Source organism: Neoarius graeffei, chromosome 6 (genome assembly GCF_027579695.1).
Source record: "Neoarius graeffei isolate fNeoGra1 chromosome 6, fNeoGra1.pri, whole genome shotgun sequence".
In the NCBI taxonomy this organism is placed as follows: domain Eukaryota; kingdom Metazoa; phylum Chordata; class Actinopteri; order Siluriformes; family Ariidae; genus Neoarius; species Neoarius graeffei.
This window is the reverse complement of record NC_083574.1, coordinates 41,816,394-41,839,013: the sequence shown is the minus strand read 5'-3', so window position 1 is coordinate 41,839,013 and position 22,620 is coordinate 41,816,394. Positions and strand designations below refer to the sequence as shown.

The 22,620-nt window shown below is 42.7% G+C and overlaps 1 protein-coding gene across 3 annotated transcripts in view; it reads right to left on the bottom strand.

Moving 5' to 3' along the window:
- LOC132887900 (protein FAM107B-like) overlaps positions 1-21,121 on the bottom strand; it is a 338,230-nt gene extending 317,109 nt beyond the window's left edge. For all 3 annotated transcript variants that reach the window (XM_060923673.1, XM_060923674.1, XM_060923675.1), the window contains exons 1-2: positions 21,010-21,121; positions 19,779-19,968 (exon numbers count right to left, since the gene is read on the bottom strand). In XM_060923673.1, the coding sequence (XP_060779656.1) occupies positions 19,779-19,896 (118 nt within the window). In that variant the 5' untranslated portion in view covers positions 19,897-19,968; positions 21,010-21,121. The remainder of the gene's footprint in view (positions 1-19,778; positions 19,969-21,009) is intronic.
- Positions 21,122-22,620: the final 1,499 nt, after the last annotated feature.

The following is a 22,620-nucleotide window of genomic DNA, read 5'->3' as shown; positions in this document are numbered from 1 at the left end:
GTTAAGAGTGGGATTTTTAGATTTCTCATAGTCAAAAACCTACTTTTAGACACCAAGATCATTCAAATCGGTCAAAGTGGCCAGATTATATCCCATTTTCAAATCTGCAGCGGCGGCCATCTTGAAAATAAGCAGCCATCTTGAATTTCAGGTGGCCCACGTACTTTTTCAAAAGAATAATGTCTAAGGGGTATTTGTGCCAAGTTTGGTGCTTGTATCACCATTTGAAAGATCGTTTCAGTTATCTGCTACACTACTGGTTAACATGTCACGTCATACCACTTCAACATTTTCTACCGGGCAATACATTTCACGCTTCTCATATTTTGTATCAACCGAGCCAAATTTTCCAGTATGAGTGGTCGATTCAGGAAGAATCAAAATATATGATAAGAAGTGATATGTCACGAACAACACAGCATTCAGAGCGTACAATACATGATTCAAAATGACTGGAGTCAAATCAGCTTAAAGACTGATACAGGCTGCAGGTGCAAACGAGCACAACACTCGAGGGGGTACAAACATGGCCTTGGCCAGTCTGTCATACCGCAGGATTAAAAAAAAAGAAAATGCACACGGCAGCTTGTAACAATACCCAATTCAGAATAACTTCATAAAATGTATTATGCTAGCATGCGAAACACTCCAGAATGAACAACTGCTTAATTCAACATGGTCTTGGCTCACTCATTACAACATATGAGAACACTGCAGGTGCTGGAGTTAGAATAATACACTTTTTGAACAGGCCTGTGATGTAGCAGAAAACAACCTTCAGTATAAACAACCTCAATGTCTTTACTGTATTTTACTGTAATTATGATAATTCATAAATCAATTTATTATTAATTTTCATATAATTAATTTATTCTTTACTGAAAATCAACATACTTGGCACTGAATTAATATACGAGTGATTCCACGCTTATGGGTACTGAAATGGGGACATGAACTTATTTTTAAAAATTCACCTAAAACCATTTCTTTTTTTACCATCAGGTCACAAAACATGTAATCTTTAATGAATGATATGTTAAAAGATAACTTTCATTTTCTGAGATGTAATAAAAACATATTTATATGCCAAAGTCAGAACGTAACAGAAGTGTTGTGGACATATATATTCTCAATTTTAACAATGTAGAATTACTTTTTGAAACATAGGAAGGTGATGTTTTAGCAAATATAATTAATAAACACGTGTAGTAGAATAAACATACACATTCTTTCAATAAGATTAACATGGTATATAGCTAGATTGTAATTAGTTTGTAACAGACGTGAGATGGACAATCGTAACAGAAGTAATGTAACAGACATCATTTTGGAGCTCATAGGCTTGACTTTGGCATATAAATATGTTTTTATTACATCTCAGAAAATTAAAGTTATCTTTTAACTTATCATTCATTAAAGATTACATGTTTTGTGACCTGATGGTAAAAAAAGAAATGGTTTTAGGTGAATAAGTTCATGTCCCCATTTCAGTACCCATAAGCGTGGAATCACTCCATATAATCAGCATAAACCAAAGTATTCTTTATATGATGACATCAAGGGTGGCACGGTGGTGTAGTGGTTAGCACTGTCGCTTCACAGCAAGAAGGTTCTGGGTTCGAGCCCCGTGGCCGGCGAGGGCCTTTCTGTGTGGAGTTTGCATGTTCTCCCCGTGTCCGCGTGGGTTTCCTCCGGGTGCTCCGGTTTCCCCCACAGTCCAAAGACATGCAGGTTAGGTTAACTGGTGACTCTAAATTGAGCGTAGGTGTGAATGTGAGTGTGAATGGTTGTCTGTGTCTATGTGTCAGCCCTGTGATGACCTGGTGACTTGTCCAGGGTGTACCCCGCCTTTCGCCCGTAGTCAGCTGGGATAGGCTCCAGCTTGCCTGCGACCCTGTAGAACAGGATAAAGCGGCTACAGATAATGGATGGATGGATGGATGGATGATGACATCAAGGCATGTATGCGTGGTTACATATGTGTGGTTACATTAACGGTATAAAATCACCACAACAGCAGCTCTTGTTCAAAGAGGGATGTTTTGCTCATTCACATGATACTCAATAAATGGCAGCCACTTTAATGTATTTGTAAGACAACTTTCTGTTTTAGCCAGCAGTAACATTTTCAGCAGTTTGTGCTGCAGTAGCTCTTCTGTGGGATTGGGCCATACAGTATGTTCTAGCCTTTGTGCCCCATGCGAATCAATGAGCCTTCCACACCGATGACCCTGTCACCGGTTCACCGGTTGTCCTTCCTTGGACCACTTTTGGTCGGCACTAACCACTGCATACTGGGAACACCCCGCAGGATGTGCCATTTTGGAGATGTTCAGACCCAGTCATCGAGCCATCACAATTTGGTCCTAGTCAAAGTCGCTCAGATCCTTACGCTTGCCTATTTTTCCTGCTACCAACACATCAACTTCAAGAACTGACTGTTCGCCTGCTGCCTAATATATCCCACCCCTTGACAGCTGCCACTGTAACAACATAATGAATTTAATTCACTTTACCTGTCAGTGTTTTTAATTTTATGGCTGATCAGTGTATACTACTCTAGTAAATAGTATGTTAATACACCAAATGAGTCATTGCTACTTCCAGAGAATGTACACAGCAAGCGAGAACGTGTAGGCATGTACAAAACGTAAGTGAATGTACACACACACACACACTTTATATATATATATATATATATATATATATATATATATATATATATATATATATATATATTAGTGCTGTCAAAAATGTCGCGTTATTAACGCGTTAACTTGACTCAATTTTAACGGCGATAATTTTTTTATCGCGAGATTAACGCTCTGTGACATGATGTAGGTTTTTCATAAGCTTTTGAAACTGCCAGGAACTTGGAACAGAGACTTTGCTTAGAAAAACGATAGCAGCTAGCCACGCCCCGCACAGCCAGAGTCCTCTGCCCTCCTCCCTCAAAGAACCAGCGCGGGCAGGGCGCGCTAGTAGAGATGGGATTTATGGCTCTTTGATGGGATCCGCATCTTTGTGATCCGTTCTTTGAAAAGAGCCGTTCAAAAGACTGGCTCATTTGGCTCTTTTTAAATATTTATTCAGTTTTAAGAAGACAGCGTCTAAAGAAGCCAGATCCCTCTGAACTGCAAACTCAATGCTATCCCAGAAATCCTTCCTGTAATATGCAAATTTGGCCGCCTCTGATTGGACAGCGCGACGCATCAACAGGCAGAAAGTGTAAAAGTACAAAATGTGTTAAGTGAGCTGAAACAGTAAAGATCAGATTCAATGCAATATTTATCAACGAACAACTTAAAGTTAATATAATAGTGTACTTTATATTATAATCAAGCATGTCAAGCCTACCGTCACTGTGTAACCTGTCTCTCTGATAGACTAACTCAAGCAGTAGATTACTTCACTCATGGTTCTCTTATTAGTCTAGGGATGAAGAGCCACGGTGTTCAGCTTAGGTTTCAGTTAGCAGTGGCTGTGTCAAGACGTGTTATGCTTTGCAATAAGAAAAACATTGGTACAAAGCAAGCCCATTCACTTTTTTATGCTGGTAAGAGAATTACAATGGTTTTTCGTGTGACAAAAATGTGCGATTAATCGCGAGTTAACTATGACAGTCGCGACATTAATCGCGATTAAATATTTTAATCGCTTGACAGCACTAATATATATATATATATATATATATATATATATATATATATATATATATATATATATATATATACACACACACACACACACACACACACTATATTGCCAAAAGTATTTGCTCACCCATCCAAATTATCGGAATCAGGTGTTCCAATCACTTCCATGGCCACAGGTGTATAAAATCAAGCACCTCGGCATGCAGAGTGTTTTTACAGTTTGGAGCTGGCCCCTTCCTCTTCCAACATGACTGTGCACCAGTGCACAAAGCAAGGTCCATAAAAACATGGATGACAGAGCCTGGTGTGGATGAACTTGACTGGCCTGCACAGAGTCCTGACCTCAACCCGATAGAACACCTTTGGGATGAATTAGAGCGGAGACTGAGAGCCAGGCCTTCTCGTCCAACATCAGTGTGTGACCTCACAAATACGCTTCTGGAAGAATGGTCAAAAATTCCCGTAAACACACTCCTAAACCTTGTGGACAGCCTTCCCAGAAGAGTTGAAGCTGTTCTAGCTGCAAAGGTTGGACTGACGTCATATTGAACCCTATGGATTAGGAATGGGATGTCACTTAAGCTTATATGTGAGTCAAGGCAGGTGAGCGAATACTTTTGGCAATATAGTGTGTGTGTGTGTATATAGGTCACAGTGAAATGAGCGGGCCCAGGGAAGACATTTACTGAATTATTTAGTGTATTATTTGTTCATTCTTTCATGTGAACGTTTGTTCATTTAATTAAAAAAAGACAATTGGAATTTAAAAAAATGCATTAACCAAAAATGTAAAATAGTTTCAATTATTAATTACCACATTATATATGTAATGCTTAATGACGATACAATATATTAACATATATTTTAAGCACTTTATATTTCACTGGTTTTTGGTTAAAAACGAACACCATGTGACCTCATCGACTGGATTTAGCAACTACTCATGACTTCAGCAATTGCAGTACGAATGCCTTTCGCAACTACTAATGCCTATATCGAGGATGCGCACTGCAAAGACGCTCTTAGCAAAGCTGCCCTTCAGACCCCTTCTTACGAGTGAGTTCGGGAAAACCACGTACAGTACAGAGACAACGTTCTTTGCTTAAGAGCGTCTTTAAACTCGCTCTTTAGCCCTAAAGTGCAACGTTATCTTGAACCTTTCCCCAGAACAGTTTCAATGCACCCGATCATCGATTCTTCAAGTTTCTGGAACCATGCTAGAGTGATGAAGACCATTCTTCCAGAAGATATTCTCTCGGTAGGTGTGTATTGACCAGTGTTGGGCACGTTACTTTCAAAAAGTAATTAGTTATAGTTACTAGTTACTTTTCCCAAAAAGTAACTGAGTTAGTAACGGAGTTACTTTGTCATAAAAGTAACTATTTACCAGGGAAAGTAATTATTCCGTTACATTTTGTTCCCCCCCCAAAAAAAAAATCAAATTCAATTAGTGTAATCATAATAAAAGTAAATGTTAAATGTGTTTAATGACTGAAATGGACACTTAACAGAACCAATTAGTAACATTATCTACACTATATTAATATTTTTGTGGGACAATGTGAGATAAGACATCTATCAAATTTAATATATTTTTGTAGTTATTAAAATTATGTTACTAATTACTGGCCACTGACGAGGACAAACGCTTTGTTCCTCGATATCATTGCACGTAGACATTTTTGCCTTTTATTTCAAGTAATGAAAAGTAATGGCTGTATTTCCAGTTTGAAAGCGCAGTCTTGGGCTGACCGCTCGCCATCGCGGTGTCTTCTGATTGAAAGTGTGTGCAGTAGTGCAGTAGGCCTACGTATGTTGTCCAAATCTACTCTGATTGGCTTACTGTGCCGTTGTCTCGCGTCTTCCCCGCACCACACGAAACCAGAGTAAAGAAAGGCTGAACGAGCAGCGTGCCAGAGGAAAACAGCTTTAATAAAGTAACGCATAGTATTTTATTGTAAGTAACGGGAACGGCGTTATAACGATGTAAAAAGTAATTAGTTAGATTACTCGTTACTAAAAAAAGTAATGCCGTTAGTAATGCCGTTTATTTCTAACGCCGTTATTCCCGTCACTGGTATTGACGATGGTCAAGAACACATTCTAACACATCACCCCGAAAACCTCCCAAATATGTTCAATTAGTTTTAGATCTGGTGCCTGTGAAGGACACAGCATTGGATTTATATTCAGTTAAGGCCAATTTATGCTGACAACCCAGTCCTCGCAGAGAGCGTCGCAGACAGTGTCTGCGTAGCCCCCCCACCTTCGCAGACGCTCTGCGTGCACCTCCCAAAAATTGTAACCACCGCAGAAGCCTCGCAGACAGCGTCGCAGACAAGAGGGCTCCGATTGGTCCACTCTACATCCGCTGTACACGCACTTCCGCTTCCCTACTTTCCCGGTTTGTTTTGTTTTCACGACCGCCATTTTTAAAAACATGAGCGAAGATGGAGCAGAACGAAGAGCGGTTGATCGAGGAAGTACGTACATCTATACAACTCCAGTTCTAGTCATTATAAGTAACCGGAGGATAAACACTCCACTAACCACACCCACCAACTACTCCTAGCGATTTCGCGCCCCCTTGCGTTGTGGCGGTGAATAACATCGCGCACGCCTATTACTCCCCGCTCAACGATAAATTACAACTGTCTGCGAAAAGCTATCTGCGAAAGCCTTGTCGCAAGAGCATGCAGAGGCCTTGAGCCTTCATGGCCTGTGGAATGGGGGCGGGGTCCTCCTAGGAGAGTCCCCTCCCATCAGGATAGAAATGTTTCATCATAAGATAAAGGTGATCAGTCGGAAGCACTTTGTATTGATTTGCAGTCTAAAGGGATAAGTACGTCAAAACCATGTCAGCGAAAATAAATGCCCCCTCCTGCATAACAGAGCCACTGGGTTTTCCTTGAAAAGTCTGTCGTTCTGTCTGAAGTCTGAAATTAAATCTAAAAATAAAACAAAACTTTTCAGAAGTAGTTAAAAAAAAACAAATAAATCAAACTACTACCTTCGGATGCATCAGCTGTATTTTCAGCCTTTTCAAGCTCAGACACAATAGAATAAGGCCACATTTGATGTTGATAAATTGAACGGTATATAAAGCGCACAGAGTGGTAACACAACAGTCCTGTCTGTGCATCACACATTTCAGAACAACTTCACATCAAATGTTGAACTGAACCAGCATGTTGTCTGTGTGTGTTTTTTAAATTTTTTTTTTTATTTCTTGTTCCCAAGCATCAGACCGAACGGTCTAATCACTGAATGACCAATCAGGGGACATTTTAGAATCGATTATTTTCTTGGCTATTCATGTATTCAGTGGTGAAACAGATCTTTGTGTGGTAACAATTTTAAAATTTCCATTATAGATCTGTTGTTTAAACAGTGCACACTCCTTAGACGGATCATAAACAAATGAATGCAAAGGTCAACCGCCTCTGCATCTCAAAGAAGCAGCATGAGAAATAAGAAAGCGCGCTCTGCCAATGGTTCAACACCAACTATATTTACAAGAGCAGTCGTTTAGATCATGGATTGAAACCCCAGGAATGCCAGGCACTGTCAGGCCTTCAAGCAAAGCACTTAACCTTCAACTGCTCAGCTTAAGGCTGATAGTAAGTCATAAAGCACTTTAAGTACGACGTGTAATTACACCATACTGCTTTCGAATTCTCCATTCTGATTGAGCAGAAGGTGTTGATAGAGCTTTTATAACAGCAGCTCTATATTTCTGCATAAATATGACCTAAAACATCATCAGATTTTTCACACAAGTCCTAAAAGTAGATAAAGAGAACCCAGTTAAACAAATGACACAAAAATATTATACTCGGTCATTTATTTATTGAGGAAAATGATCCAATATTACATATCTGTGAGTGGCAAAAGTATGTGAATCTCTAGGATTAGCAGTTAATTTGAAGGTGAAATTAGAGTCAGGTGTTTTCAATCCATGGGATGACAATCAGGTGTGAGTGGGCACCCTGTTTTATTTAAAGAACAGGGATCTATCAAAGTCTGATCTTCACAACACGTTTGTGGAAGTGTATCATGGGACGAACAAAGGAGATTTCTGAGGACCTCAGAAAAAGCGTTGTTGACACTCATCAGGCTGGAAAAGGTTACAGAACCATCTCTAAAGAGTTTGGACTCCACCAATCCACAGTCAGACAGATTGTGTACAAATGGAGGAAATGCAAGACCATTGTTACCCTCCCCAGGAGTGGTCGACCAATAAAGATCACTCCAAGAGCAAGGCGTGTAATAGTCGGCGAGGTCACAAAGGACCCCAGGGTAGCTTCTAAGCAACTGAAGGCCTCTCTCACATTGGCTAATGTTAATGTTCATGAGTCCACCATCAGGAGAACACTGAACAACAATGGTGTGCATGGCAGGGTTGCAAGGAGAAAGCCACTGCTCTCCAAAAAGAACATTGCTGCTCGTCTGCAGTTTGCTAAAGATCACGTGGACAAGCCAGAAGGCTATTGGAAAAATGTTTTGTGGACAGATGAAACCAAAATAGAACTTTTTGGTTTAAATGAGAAGCGTTATGTTTGGAGAAAGGAAAACTCTGCATTCCAGCATAAGAACCTTATCCCATCTGTGAAACATGGTGGTGGTAGTATCATGGTTTGGGCCTGTTTTGCTGCATCTGGGCCAGGACGGCTTGCCATCATTGATGTTACAATGAATTCTGAACTATACCAGCGAATTCTAAAGGAAAATGTCAGGACATCTGTCCAAGAACTGAATCTCAAGAGAAGGTGGGTCATGCAGCAAGACAACGACCCTAAGCACACAAGTCGTTCTACCAAAGAATGGTTAAAGAAGAATAAAGTTAATGTTTTGGAATGGCCAAGTCAAAGTCCTGTTACATTTTGAGTTTTTTGCATTATTACATTATTATTATTATTATAGACATTGACGAAGGCAACAGCCAAAATCGGACATTTGGAAATCATTCTCACTCGTGTACGACGCGGAGGGAAATCAGCTGCCCTTTGCTTGCTGTGATAAGTGCCAAAAGGTTCTGACATACTAGGATATTCTAGTTAGAAATGCTTTACAAATGTAAACTGGGTTAGCCTAATGTTTTGTATGGCTGAACAATAAATATACCAAATTTCCACTTGGAATTACGTGCTCGTCTGTCTTTTTTTATTGTTTATTATTATTATTATTATTATTATTATTATAGACATTGACGAAGGCAACAGCCAAAACGTTTGTCTCCTTCTGCTGCTAAAAACAACTGAAAAGAAATGTAACTAAAAGAATAAGTTCAAGAGTGCGATCCATCTCTCCTTTCACACTAATTATTCATAGGAGACGCACCACGGGAGAGCGCATACTTAAATGATTAGCCTACTTAAATAATTATTATTATTATTATTAGGTCTACATGTTGCCATTTCAACATTCCGAATTCAGAAACAAGGTAAATAATAACAAACGTGAACGTGAGCTGTAGATATTTATGCTCAAATCCACTCAAAAGTAGGGGGCGGGGCACCATCACGCTGTGTCAAGACAAGAACTTTCCTGAGAAATAACGCGAACGTCTGCATCATGCGGGATTTGCGGGCGGGAGCGGGACAAAATATGGCAGGCGCGGGCGGGAGCGGGACTGAAAATCATAATTCTTTGCGGGAGCGGGCGGAAGCGGGACTGCACAATCCGACCCGCGCAGACCTCTATCGCAGTGTTTTTACAGGGTCGGTCGGGTAACCGGAAACATATATATTATTTTGTTTGACCTAATGCTGTTATTCTGTTCAGGTTGATTGTCTGCCCTTGCAAATATTTTGCTCATACACTCACTCATTGGGAGTTCCGCTTTTAGGCAGTGCCTAAATATTAGGGCTGTAACGATACACCCAACTCACGATTCGATTCGTATCGCGATTTTTGACCCACAATTCGATACACCCATGATTTTTTAAAAAATTTTTTTAAAGTAGTAAATTTGACTTATTAACATTTACTTACTTACATTAACTATTTAATAACAAATAATTCAGACCACTGCAGAGAATGAGTAATATGTATGCAAAAATGAACAAATGTATATCCAAAGATTGTTTTATTTCTCAAAATAATACTGTTGAGCCGGAAGCTCTGTTTTTTTCAGTTCTGAAAAAGTCATTTTTCCAAATCGTGTAAATCCGTTAAGATTTTTTTTTTGGGGGGGGGGGGGGGGGGGGGGGTATAGGGGTGGCTCTCTCACTGTCTCACTCTCATAGGGCCAATGATTTTCTGTGATCGCGGAAAACAGATGGAAATTACGGAATTTTTATAGTGAAACATTGCTCGCGTGTCAAAATGTAACTGCCGCAGAAGGCTTCCGCCCAAGCAGATGCTCAGTGTTGCCAGATACTGTAACGTTTTCCACCCCAAAATATGTTCAAAACCAGCCAAAAAGCACCTAAACCCGCCCAATCTGGCAACACTGCATGCCTTTCCGGTCAAGTGATTGTGATTGGCTTGTGGCACACCTAGCCAGCCAATGAGCTGCTTGTTTACAGATTCGCTCCCCGCGTCGCAACCAGAATGGCGACCGCTTAAAAGAAATGAATGCTCTGCCAGTGGCGAGTGTGGACGTTGCGTGACTCGCAGAAGATTGTCGCAGGTCGGCGAAAAAACGACTTACCAATAGATATAAAAAAAAAAGTAATTTAAGTAAGTTTAAAATGTAATTTAAATAAAAAGTAAAGTATTCATAAATTGAAGTTTGGAAGCGCCTCTGTTTTTGGGCTGAGGAGAAGTTTGAAAGGGTGTACCGCGATTCTGCCTTCTTGTATCGCGACACAGATCGTGGCTCTGCGTATCGCGATTTCGATTTCGATACGCATATTGTTACAGCCCTACTAAATATATATATTAGCTTGTCTTTACAAAATCCTGCACGTGTTGCACTCTAATTATGAACTGCTTTCCCTTGTTTTAGTTTCCAACATTCTAGTTTATGAATTTGACCTAGTTAGCCCGTTCTTTGACCTTGGATGATGGATTAGCATGTGGTAACCCTTAGCTTCTTGTCTCTTCCCCCGCTGTGGATTCTAACAAAGAGCTTTTGCGATGGATCTGCGTCATGTGCAAAACACTTCAGCCTAAAGATCTGTCAAAAACCTGGACTCTGTGTCTGCTAAATATCACATGAGGTAACAACCATTCCAACCTGTTAAGGCAGGAGGAGTGCTGTATAGCAGACATCATAACAATTGTTCAGCCAACACAGGGCACACCACAAGCTGAATGGCTTCTTTAAACTGTGGCCAATAACAAATTCATCAATAAAAGTTCAGTCAGTCACTTAATAAAAGAACAGACAGGCAGGCATATGGCATCGAATCTGACATGCTTTGAAAGTGAGAGCAGATGGCTCGTCTTATCCTGCCAAACTCTTCTCAACTTAATAAAACATCACTATTACCAGTGTGTATCCTTTAATCTTGTCAAACAGCACAAATTTAAATAATTGGGAGGATTTACAGAGATTATAAGGCTGTACAATTATTGTCAACAATTGTAAAGTACCCATAATCCAAAACCTTTCGTAGGAAGGAGATGGCATTAAGAATCTGTGAGTTTACACCGAAGACTTTACTCTGACACAAAAAACATTTCCCACTGGGAAAGCAACGAAAGATCTGTACTTAGACACAGCTCCCAATTTTCACGATGAGCTTATTAATATTAATGACGCCCTACCCTCTCAACAGTCAGCACGACAGTGAGAATAAAGCTCCCCAGTGATGAAGCCTCTGTAAAAGACCAAACACCGATATCTGAAGCTTAAAGGAAAAATCCACCCTGAGCACCTTTGAATATTAATCTTTATAATTAGCACACGAATTTAAATTACATCAAAGGTTTATTTTGTAATGCTGCCCAACTACCTGCTGATACTGGCAATGGCAGGATTTAACCCTTGTTTCATCTCTACCTATAAAGAGAATAATGCGGCAGCGCTTTAAAGTGCATATTCCGGACCAATTTTGTTTTGTTTTTTATATGAAAGTATGTCCCTTTACACACTCATCCAGAAGGGTAATTTCGCACAAGGCCATCTGTCTACAGCAGAAAAAAATGAAATAACAAAACGCGTCTGGAAAAATCCCAAGGGAGTCTGGAGCCAGATTCGTGACATCACCTGCGGAAGCGCCAGCAGGCTGCGCGAGCTTTGCACGGTTTCAGTGCACAGCCTGTGTACACCAAGCGCTCCCATTTCTCTCTCATTGTCCGGTCTTTTGGGAAACGATGAGTACTAATCCCATCAAGATTGGTGTTGCTACACCCTCCTACGATACATCTGTTAACCATTTTAATAATTACGCGATAACGTTGAAGAAATTTGCAGAAAAACACCAGGTCGTTTTCTCATAAACAAACCAGCGCTGACGTAGGATTCAGAAGGAGGCGTCCCGCACGTGACGTCACGAAAATCAATGTTTGTCGGGAAATCCAAATGCCAAGTTTTTTCAGAGGCGGACCAATTCGCCTCAAATGGCTTGATTTCAACTGAATTTTTCTGGTATTGCGCAAGGTAGAAAAATTGCACAAAATGCAGAATGTGACAGATATTTGACCAAAGTTTAATATAAAATAGGAGAATTACATTGATCTTGCTCCTGAATTCACCCGTGATATGCACTTTAAAGGGTTGATGACACGAACATGACTCTATGCAATTTCTTAAATAAACTATACAACATGGCAAACATGTTAGATTTCTGTTATAATTACGTGAAAAGAAGCTGTTGTTACGCAAATATCCAACTTTTAATTGCACAGCGCAAGAAAACTGGGTCCGTGGCTCGCGGCCATGTTGTGACGTCAGCGGGAGAACACGCTGCGGTTCACTGGCTGTTCTACTCATAGACATCCTATGGTTCTACTCTGGTTCTACTCAATGGAAATGGCGCATGAAAATGCTGGTGAACTCTCTAGTGCTAGCTCTTCCTCTTCTGGGAGTCCAGAATTGTGTTGATCTCTTCCGAATAGAATCTATGATAGCCTACCCTCTTTACCCTTTGCCTCTCGTTGCTAGGCGGCAGTTACATGAAAGCCGCAAGCTTTCACAAGCAAATACATGACTGATATCACGCCGACTTTATGATTACATTTATGATTATCATGTAGAATCTAGAGCTCTACGTACCTTTATCTTATGTCGTTTCACAACACATGTTCTGACAGGAGGACTGTCTTTGGATCCGGCATAGCTACTAGTAGACCCCCTCCGGAATACTGGCAGTGTTGCCAGATTGGGATTTTTCCCGCCCAGTTGAGCGGTTTCAAGTGCATTTTGGTGGGTTTTGAACATATTTTGGGCTGGAAAACTTCAGCAGTATCTGGCAACAGATCTGGCAACAGATACTGCTGACGTTTTCCAGCCCAAAATATGTTCAAAACCCACCAAAATGCACTTGAAACCGCTCAACTGGGCGGGAAAAATCCCAATCTGGCAACACTGTGTAGGCACTGCTGATGGTAGTAACACACGTTTGTGATGAACTGAACACCCAAGAGATTCTTTTAAGCTGGGAAGGGTGTCAAAACAATCCAAATCGAAGTGTTCAGAGCACAGGACGGATGTTGGTGAGGGCTCCCACTTGTCACGAGTGCGCCTGACTTGCTTTACCCACTTCGCATGCAGCTCGGGATCTCTGGGAAACTTGAATAAACTTACCCCATCCTTGTAGGTTTTGGAGCAAAAGCCGGCAACACAACGCGAAGGCATAATAACTTATATACACATATATATATATATATATATATATATATATATATATATATATATATATATATAAAATGTATAATAAAAATACTAATAATGATAAACTGAACACCTGCCGCATCAACAACATACTGGTAAGTTAGGAGGAAGGTTCTTTCGCTGACGTCATATAGCTCCTCCTCCTCATTCGTCTCCTGGGTGCTGCAGCCCCGTCAAATTTGCCCAAATAGCCGCGTTTTTTATCATAACTTGTAAAATAGGCGCCTTCGTGAATTAATATATGGATCATCGGGAATTACTTTTTATGTTATAAAACATCGCCAAAGATGTCAAAAACGTGTCATCAGCACTTTAATACTTTAGTCTGTCCGGTTCTCTGACCTTCTCATCTGTACATTCTGCACAAACACAGTTTCAAAGTTTCAGCTTTCATGCCAATACCACCGTCACTACCGTTGTGCTTGTCATCTCAGACAGACCTCGCTACCTAGCTGAGCCGAGTCTCTGCTGTAACTCGGCACAACTTCTTTGAACCTCGAGTCCAGCATTTTTGCCCTCTCCACTATTTATATGTTTAAAATGACACGAAAAGGAAACATTTCAGGAAAAGTGAGTGAGAAAAGAAGCTTTTGTGATTTTCGTAGCTAATAGTGAAACCTGACCACTGTTTTAAGGTGCGATTTCTTACATATAAATAACCTGGATAAAATGTAGAACATGATTTAAAACTAGGTACCCTATGGGTACATGTGGCTACTGCTTATAAATAAAATAGTTTTCTGATCCCATGTCCATACAGTAAATATAGCGTATGTATTGACTCTATGAGGCAGTAGCCACAAAAATGAAGCGTAATCCAAAAATGAGCAATTTAAAAAATCACAGAAGTAAACCATACCAAGTGTCTGTACTTTATATTATTCTACTCTTACCTCTTACAGTTTTCGAAACTGAAACCTCCGAACCGAGGCTGACATACACACGCTGTCGCCATAACCCAAATGCTTATTTCCCGGAAAAGTCCCGGCGCTAGAGCTCAGTGGTCTCTTTTTGACAACTTCCCGTAATAACTTGGAAGTGCGTCACATCTACATCACACATGGGACCACTGGCCGAAAAAGGCGAGGAAAGGGGGACGACCTGGAGTATATTTTAAAATCGGATCGCATTTTCCCTCGGTAATACACATAAACGTGTCTGAAAGTGATTTCTTTAGTCTAGTCCATTTATTTCGAATGGTGAACCGAATTGTATACACTCACCGGCCATTTTAATAGGAACACCTGTATGCGTATGCGCTATGGTTACACTCATTCTTACAACACGATGACATAGCCACAAAAAGAGTTTAATGCAACAGCCTCTGCACAAATGGCTAAGAAAGCCTGTTCGGAAAACTGACTTCTCATCTCATCTCATTATCTGTAGCCGCTTTATCCTGTTCTACAGGGTCGCAGGCAAGCTGGAGCCTATCCCAGCTGACTACAGGCGAAAGGTAGGGTACACCCTGGACAAGTCGCCAGGTCATCACAGGGCTGACACATAGACACAGACAACCATTCACACTCACATTCACACCTACGCTCAATTTAGAGTCACCAGTTAACCTAACCTGCATGTCTTTGGACTGTGGGGGAAACCGGAGCACCCGGAGGAAACCCACGCGGACACGGGGAGAACATGCAAACTCCACACAGAAAGGCCCTCGCCGGCCATGGGACTCGAACTCAGAACCTTCTTGCTGTGAGGCGACAGTGCTAACCACTACACCACCGTGCTGCCCTATTTAAGACCTAATCTTGAAAAAAATTTCTGTGTGGAGTTTGCATCCGTGTCTGCGTGGGTTTCCTCCGGGTGCTCCGGTTTCCCCCACAGTCCAAAGACATGCAGGTTAGGTTAACTGGTGACTCTAAATTGAGCGTAGGTGTGAATGTGAGTGTGAATGGTTGTCTGTGTCTATGTATCAACCCTGTGATGACTTGGCGACTTGTCCAGGGTGTACCCCACCTCTCGCCCATAGTCAGCTAGGATAGGCTCCAGCTTGCCTGCTGGGCTTGAACCCAGAACCTTCTTCCTGTGAGGCGACAGTGCTAACCACTACACTACTTTTCTTGAAAAAGAAGAAGGAAAAAACCTCTTCCTAATGTATCTTTAAATGTAGTGTCCTATTACATGTGGGTTAGCAATGCCCCTGTGACGTCACTGCATCACGCATCTGCTAACTTCTCACGGGAATAATGCAAATAAATAAATAAATAAATAGGGCGGCGCGGTGGTGTAGTGGTTAGCGCTGTCGCCTCACAGCAAGAAGGTTCTGGGTTCGAGCCCAGCGGCTGATGAGGGCCAATTTCTGTGCGGAGTTTGCATCCATGTCTGCGTGGGTTTCCTCCGGGTGCTCCGGTTTCCCCCACAGTCCAAAGACATGCAGGTTAGGTTAACTGGTGACTCTAAGGTAGGGTTTACACTAGACCGTATCAGCGGATCATCAGATTAACGTTTTTAAAACGATTAGTGTGCACACAGCAACACCAATACACGATTTGCGTACACACAGCAACGCCAATACACGGATACGCTCGGCTCCGCAGGCATCCTGCGCTCCAAATCACTCCGCCCTGAACAGCGAGTGCCCTCTGGAGGGTGTGCACTCCGGCCCTGCGCAGCTCACAGAGCGCGCGAGTGAAGCGCACGAGCAGTGATTCGGGACTGAGCCGCTGTGTGTGTGATCCCAGCGCATATCACTTACCACTTGCAAGTGGAAGGATGGCAAGCCTAAAGACAATCATAACTACACAATGGGCAGTATTTGCATCAGTATTTGCAGTATTTTCATACTTTTATACTCTTTAATGAAAGGTGATACAAGGCGGAAGTCCGTGCTGTTTTTCAGCAGTCGCGTCACATGACCAACGCCAGTGAATCAGGAAGGTGGATGTCACAGTGACGTTGTCCAATGACGACGCCAGCTAGAGCTCAGCACAGCGTATCCGCGTATTCTCAATGTTTACACAGCACCGGACCAGACACGATCTGGATTGAATACGTGGACGCTGGCGGATTCCCGTTTCCCGGCGGTTTAATGTAAACGGACAGTGCATCCGCGAAGAAAACGAGACAGATACGGTCTAATGTAAACTTGGCCTAAATTGACCGTAGGTGTGAATGTGAATGGTTGTTTGTATCAACCCTGCGATGACTTGGTGACTTGTCCAGGGTGTACCCTGCCTCTCACCCATAGTCAGCTAGGATAGGCTCCAGCTTGCCTGCTGGGCTCGAACCCAGAACCTTCTTGCTGTGAGGCGACAGTGCTAACCACTACACCAGGCCCGGCGCCATGGGGGGGCGAAAGGGGGCGTTGCCCCCTCGTGGCTACAGCCCCGCCCACTCAACGGAGACTCAAATCACTTAATTGTTTTCTTATGAAAATATAATGTATTATAGACGTATTAATAATTTGCATTTTCAAATACGAAATATTAAGTGGTTGCGCATTGCACAAAAATACATTTCACATATCACTACTAAAACTGGCACGGTAGAACAAATCTGATTGGTTGTTATGATTCTTACGTTGCAATCGTAGAATTCTATTAAGGTAGGACTATTTCAAAAAGCCTGAATTTAATATTAACCCTGTTTTAGACATATGTATCAATCCTAACTACTGGGGACTACTAGTTATTGTGGGTGTATGTGTGAAATGCTGACACAGCCGCGCACATACAGACCTGTGATAAGGACAAGGGTCGGGCGGGGGTTTTACATGCACACTTACAAGTGCACTGTCTCTGCAATATCCTGCAATATGCAGTCAGTTTACGGGAGTAGTCTTTCCCCCACCGAATTAAACGAATTCGATCACAATATTGTGAATCCATTTTCTTTCTTTGTAGGCTAAGTTTATCTCCGTTTATGTTGGTGTACGTGTTCATATATGGTCCGCTTTGTGCGCAAATAGCGTAAGAATATGTGTCGTTGACGTCACCCCCCATGCAGCGGGGGTGAAAATTCATCACTTCAGAGTGTTTAGTCCCCTACATGCCTAAACTGGGGTTGCGGATTAAGTGGTTAGCGTTGACTCGGTGCGAGTCAGGAAGGCTATTACTGGTGCAGCCGCGGGGTCTGTTGATTTTTTTTAAATTATGATTTTGGCCGATGGCGGCACGGTGGTGTAGTGGTTAGCGCTGTCGCCTCACAGCAAGAAGGTCTGGGTTCGAGCCCCGTGGCCGGCGAGGGCCTTTCTGTGCGGAGTTTGCATGTTCTCCCCGTGTCCGCGTGGGTTTCCTCCGGGTGCTCCGGTTTCCCCCACAGCCCAAAGACATGCAGGTTAGGTTAACTGGTGACTCTAAATTGAGCGTAGGTGTGAATGTGAGTGTGAATGGTTGTCTGTGTCTATGTGTCAGCCCTGTGATGACCTGGCGACTTGTCCAGGGTGTACCCCGCCTTTCGCCCGTAGTCAGCTGGGATAGGCTCCAGCTTGCCTGCGACCCTGTAGAAGGATAAAGCGGCTAGAGATAATGTGATGTGTGATTTTGGCCGCCGAGCCAAGCACCTTAGACTTGCATTGACGTTTTGTTTTCATGCCGCGGAGCTATTTGTATGTATTTTAAATTTAAAGGACTTGCCTGTAGGTTTGTGTGTGTTGTTTTATGTTTGGCATCTTTCCGGTTGTACCGCGTGTCTGTGAGAAAATTGGAGGGGAGGGTTAACAGGTGGGCACGGGGGTTGATAAAGCGCAACTGCCCTGGTAATATGCCACATGATTTTCCCGGACTAAAGCAACCTTCGGGGCCGTGGTTTTGTGGTTGGCGCAGTTAACTGTTTGAAACACGTTGTCAGACCGCCATCACTACTACACACTATATGAAAAAATATTTGCCCCCTTGCGATTTCTAATTGCCCCCTTAGTAAACTGTTCCTGGCGCCGGGCCTGCACTACACCACACCCGTCGCTGTGGGCGGGCCATTGGGGGCAGTGCCCGCCCACCAATATGCGTGGGCCCGCCTGGCCCGCCCACCCAAGCCAGATCACAATCACAGATCTCAAATAAATAAATAGATAAATAAAATCCTAATTTCATTTTATTGTACTCGCTTTGGGTTAAAACTTCCAGTGTTGCACAATCACTAAGACATTAAACATATTAAAACCGTGTGAGTTTGTTGGAAAGTTTGGCTACGTAATTACGTCAGTCAGTGTTGCCAAATCAGTTACCCGCATTTTTGGGTGGAAAATGAAGCGCAAGTTTATGCCAGCAGACAGCAGCTAGTTTCCGCGCTTTCTTAAATATGGATATACGTAATTGGTTCAAAACTCCAACACCGGCAACTTCGGATAAACCAACACATGATGTCGTTGGCAAAGAAGACCATCAACCCATTTGGTAACTACCCCTCTGTTGGTTGCTTTGAAATGCACCCGCCGTGGTGTTTTTTTGTTTAGTTTGAGATGCTGCTTTTCATCTAATATGTCATGTGCAGGGGCGGCACGGTGGTGTAGTGGTTAGCGCTGTCGCCTCACAGCAAGAAGGTCCGGGTTCGAGCCCCGGGGCTGGCGAGGGCCTTTCTGTGCGGAGTTTGCATGTTCTCCCCGTGTCCGCGTGGGTTTCCTCCGGGTGCTCCGGTTTCCCCCACAGTCCAAAGACATGCAGGTTAGGTTAACTGGTGACTCTAAATTGACTGTAGGTGTGAATGGTTGTCTGTGTCTATGTGTCAGCCCTGTGATGACCTGGCGACTTGTCCAGGGTGTACCCCGCCTTTCGCCCGTAGTCAGCTGGGATAGGCTCCAGCTTGCCTGCGACCCTGTAGAACAGGATAAAGCGGCTACAGATAATGAGATGAGATGTCATGTGCACACTCAGTTGTTGTTGTTGGTGTGTGTGTGTAATGGCAATTGGTAGCTACCCCTCTTGGTTGCTTTGAAATGCACCCGCCGTGGCGTTTTTTTTTTTTTTGTTTAGTTTGAGATGCTGCTTGTGATCTAATAAGTTATGTGTACTTGATGTGTGCGTGCGAGAGAGAGAGAGGGGACTGATGTTGCAGGCTGTTGCTGGTCCGGTCATGTTTGCTGTTGGTTATGTTTAATGTGATGATTACTGTGCGGGATTAGGGCTGCCCGAATAGTGTGCAAAAATAAGCTAATAATAGTGGTGCCCCCCTAGTGGATTTCATAAGCCCCCCTTAAGACTGAGATCTCGCGCCGGGCCTGCACTACACTACTTTTCTTTAAATGTAGCGTCCTATTAAAAGTGGGTTAATGCGCCTGTGACGTCACTGCACCACTTCTGACAGGAATAAATGCCTAGCATACACACAGCGTTCTTTTCACCTTGTTTCAGTGCAAAAGCAGCCGCGGGGTTCATCTGCATGCAACTTACCCGGAGCTGCAAGGTCTGACGTCGCCATGGAGACCAGCGCTATCAAGCACAGAGAGGAGAGCACGCGCCATGGCCGGCTCCGCTCCGCCAGAGCAGCTGCACGCGTCAGAGCCTCCATTCAGACAAACTCATGTTTCTCGCCGAGGCGATTTTGGAGAAAGAACCGGTGCGCACCGGGGCCGAGGAAAACCTGCGTTTAAAAACAAACAAACAAACATATAAATAAATAAAATGAGAATTGGATCGCGTGTAAATAAACACACGCATCGGTCCAGAGGCGAATTCTTCGTGCGCGTGCTCAATTTGTCACCGCGCGTGCGCGCCCGCGCGAGCGAGCGAGAAAGAGAGCGAGCCTCGCGCTTTCTTTGTTTCTTCAGCACGCGCGTGTACAAGAGAGAAAACAACAACAACAACAACAACAACAAAACACACAAACAAAACCGCCTGATTATTATTATTTTTTAACCCAAACAGCCATTTTATTAAAATATAACCCCTCTAGCGTCTAGTATCCCGAGCTAATGTCATGATATCAGGCGACTACTAAGCGAGGTCCAGTTCAGAATGAGGTGTTTAACGATAGATAGATAGATAGATAGATAGATAGATAGATAGATAGATAGCACCTTTATTTAAAAATAAAAGATAAATCACCCAGGGTAGTCCAATCAGGTAGCCACAAGAGCAAACCTGCTATCAATAGGAGCCCTGGGTAAAAATAAAAGACTAAAACGAAAGATTAAAAGATTAAAACTTCATGATAATAATACTAAGAATATTTAAACAATGATAAAAAGAAAAAAAATTAGTTAAAAAGTATATATATATATATTCCACTTACAAACTAGTTATTAATCATGTCTGAATAAAACGAGTCATATTCCTGTCAGTCAGGGAGAGAGTGCTAGTGTGTAAGAAGGGTTGGTTATTTCTGACAAACCAGCCCATAATATTATCTTATCTTATCTTGTCAGGAGACTTTCCTCAAACTGCTAAAAGGACCCTGACAGGAATAACGGTTTTATGCTAACTCAGCTAGCTAACTACCCGTCCTTGGTACTCTGGTATATATATGTATATATGTATAATATATATGTTGAAAGTTCTGCGTTTATTCTTGCTAGCTCACATTAATGACATGCATGGAAGAAGCTAATCTTTGTGCAAAAGGAAATATTTTCGCTAACTGCCACACAAGCCTTTTGCTAATGTTAAGACACACAAGCCTTACCTTGCTTAGTTCATTAAATATCCGCTGACGGATCTGATTTCATACAAATCGAGGAAAAGTTTTTCTCCCATGGCATCTAGACATAACGGGATATTTTTCATGGATAGCTGCCTGATTCCTCTCTGCTGGGAGAGCATCCTTCCCTCCTCCCTCCAGTACTACACTAACCCCGCCTCCACTATGGACTTATTTGGGCATGTTGTCCGAGGAGCTCGATGGCTTATTGGATGAAAGAGCTGTCTATCAGCAATCATGATAGGTTGACTCGCTCCGCCCACTGGCGTCTGTGGTTTCACGGCAACGCTGATCCGTCGTCTTACTAGTCCATAGACGAGATAAAACAATTAAATTAGTCATGTGGTGTGTTAAAATGTCTGAACAAGTGACTAGATAAATGACGTAAGTTAAGAATTTAGACAATTATTTCGAACATGGTGTAATTCCTAATACATGTGGAGGAAAAAATGAATTGAAAGGAGTAATTGATAATATATTGGCTCACATCGCCCCCTTCTGGTGATGAAAGAAAAGACAACATACGTTACAGGTTTCATTCATAGAATACTGTCGCCTCACAGCAAGAAGGTCCTGGGTTCGAGCCCCGGGGCCGGCGAGGGCCTTTCTGTGCGGAGTTTGCATGTTCTCCCCGTGTCCCCGTGGGTTTCCTCCGGGTGCTCCGGTTTCCCCCACAGTCCAAAGACATGCAGGTTAGGTTAACTGGTGACTCTAAATTGACCGTAGGTGTGAATGTGAGTGTGAATGGTTGTCTGTGTCTATGTGTCAGCCCTGTGATGACCTGGCGACTTGTCCAGGGTGTACCCCGCCTTTCGCCCGTAGTCAGCTGGGATAGGCTCCAGCTTGCCTGCGACCCTGTAGAACAGGATCGCAGGCAACATGGATGGATGGATGTTTATAAGGTGTGTTCATTTTAAGCATAGTTACCTTTATTTTGTACTATACTGGGCGTTTTTCCTTTTTTTGCACACTGTATTGCCTTTACTTTGTATTACTTCTTCCATCCATCCATCCATCCATCCATCCATTATATGTAGCCACTTTATCCTGTTCTACAGGGTCACAGGCAAGCTGGAGCCTATCCCAGCTGACTATGGGCGAAAGGCGGGGTACACCCTGGACAAGTCGCCAGGTCATCACAGGGCTGACACATAGACACAGACAACCATTCACACTCACATTCACACCTACGGTCAATTTAGAGTCACCAGTTAACCTAACCTGCATGTCTTTGGACTGTGGGGGAAACCGGAGCACCCGGAGGAAACCCATGAGGACACGGGAAGAACATGCAAACTCCACACAGAAAGGCCCTCGCCGGCCAATGGGCTCGAACCCAGAACCTTCTTGCTGTGACGTGACAGTGCTAACCACTACACCACTATGCCACCTGTATTACTTCTTCCACCTATTTATTTATTTGTAATTGGCATTCATTGTGGACAGCAAACTAAGAATTTCATTGCGCAAGAGGGCATGTCTTTACTGTGCATATGACAATAAACACTTTGAACTTGATCTAGTTATAGATAGAAAAGTGCAGTATTGCACAGATATTATTCCCTAACTGAACAGGACAATACACCATTCATTCAT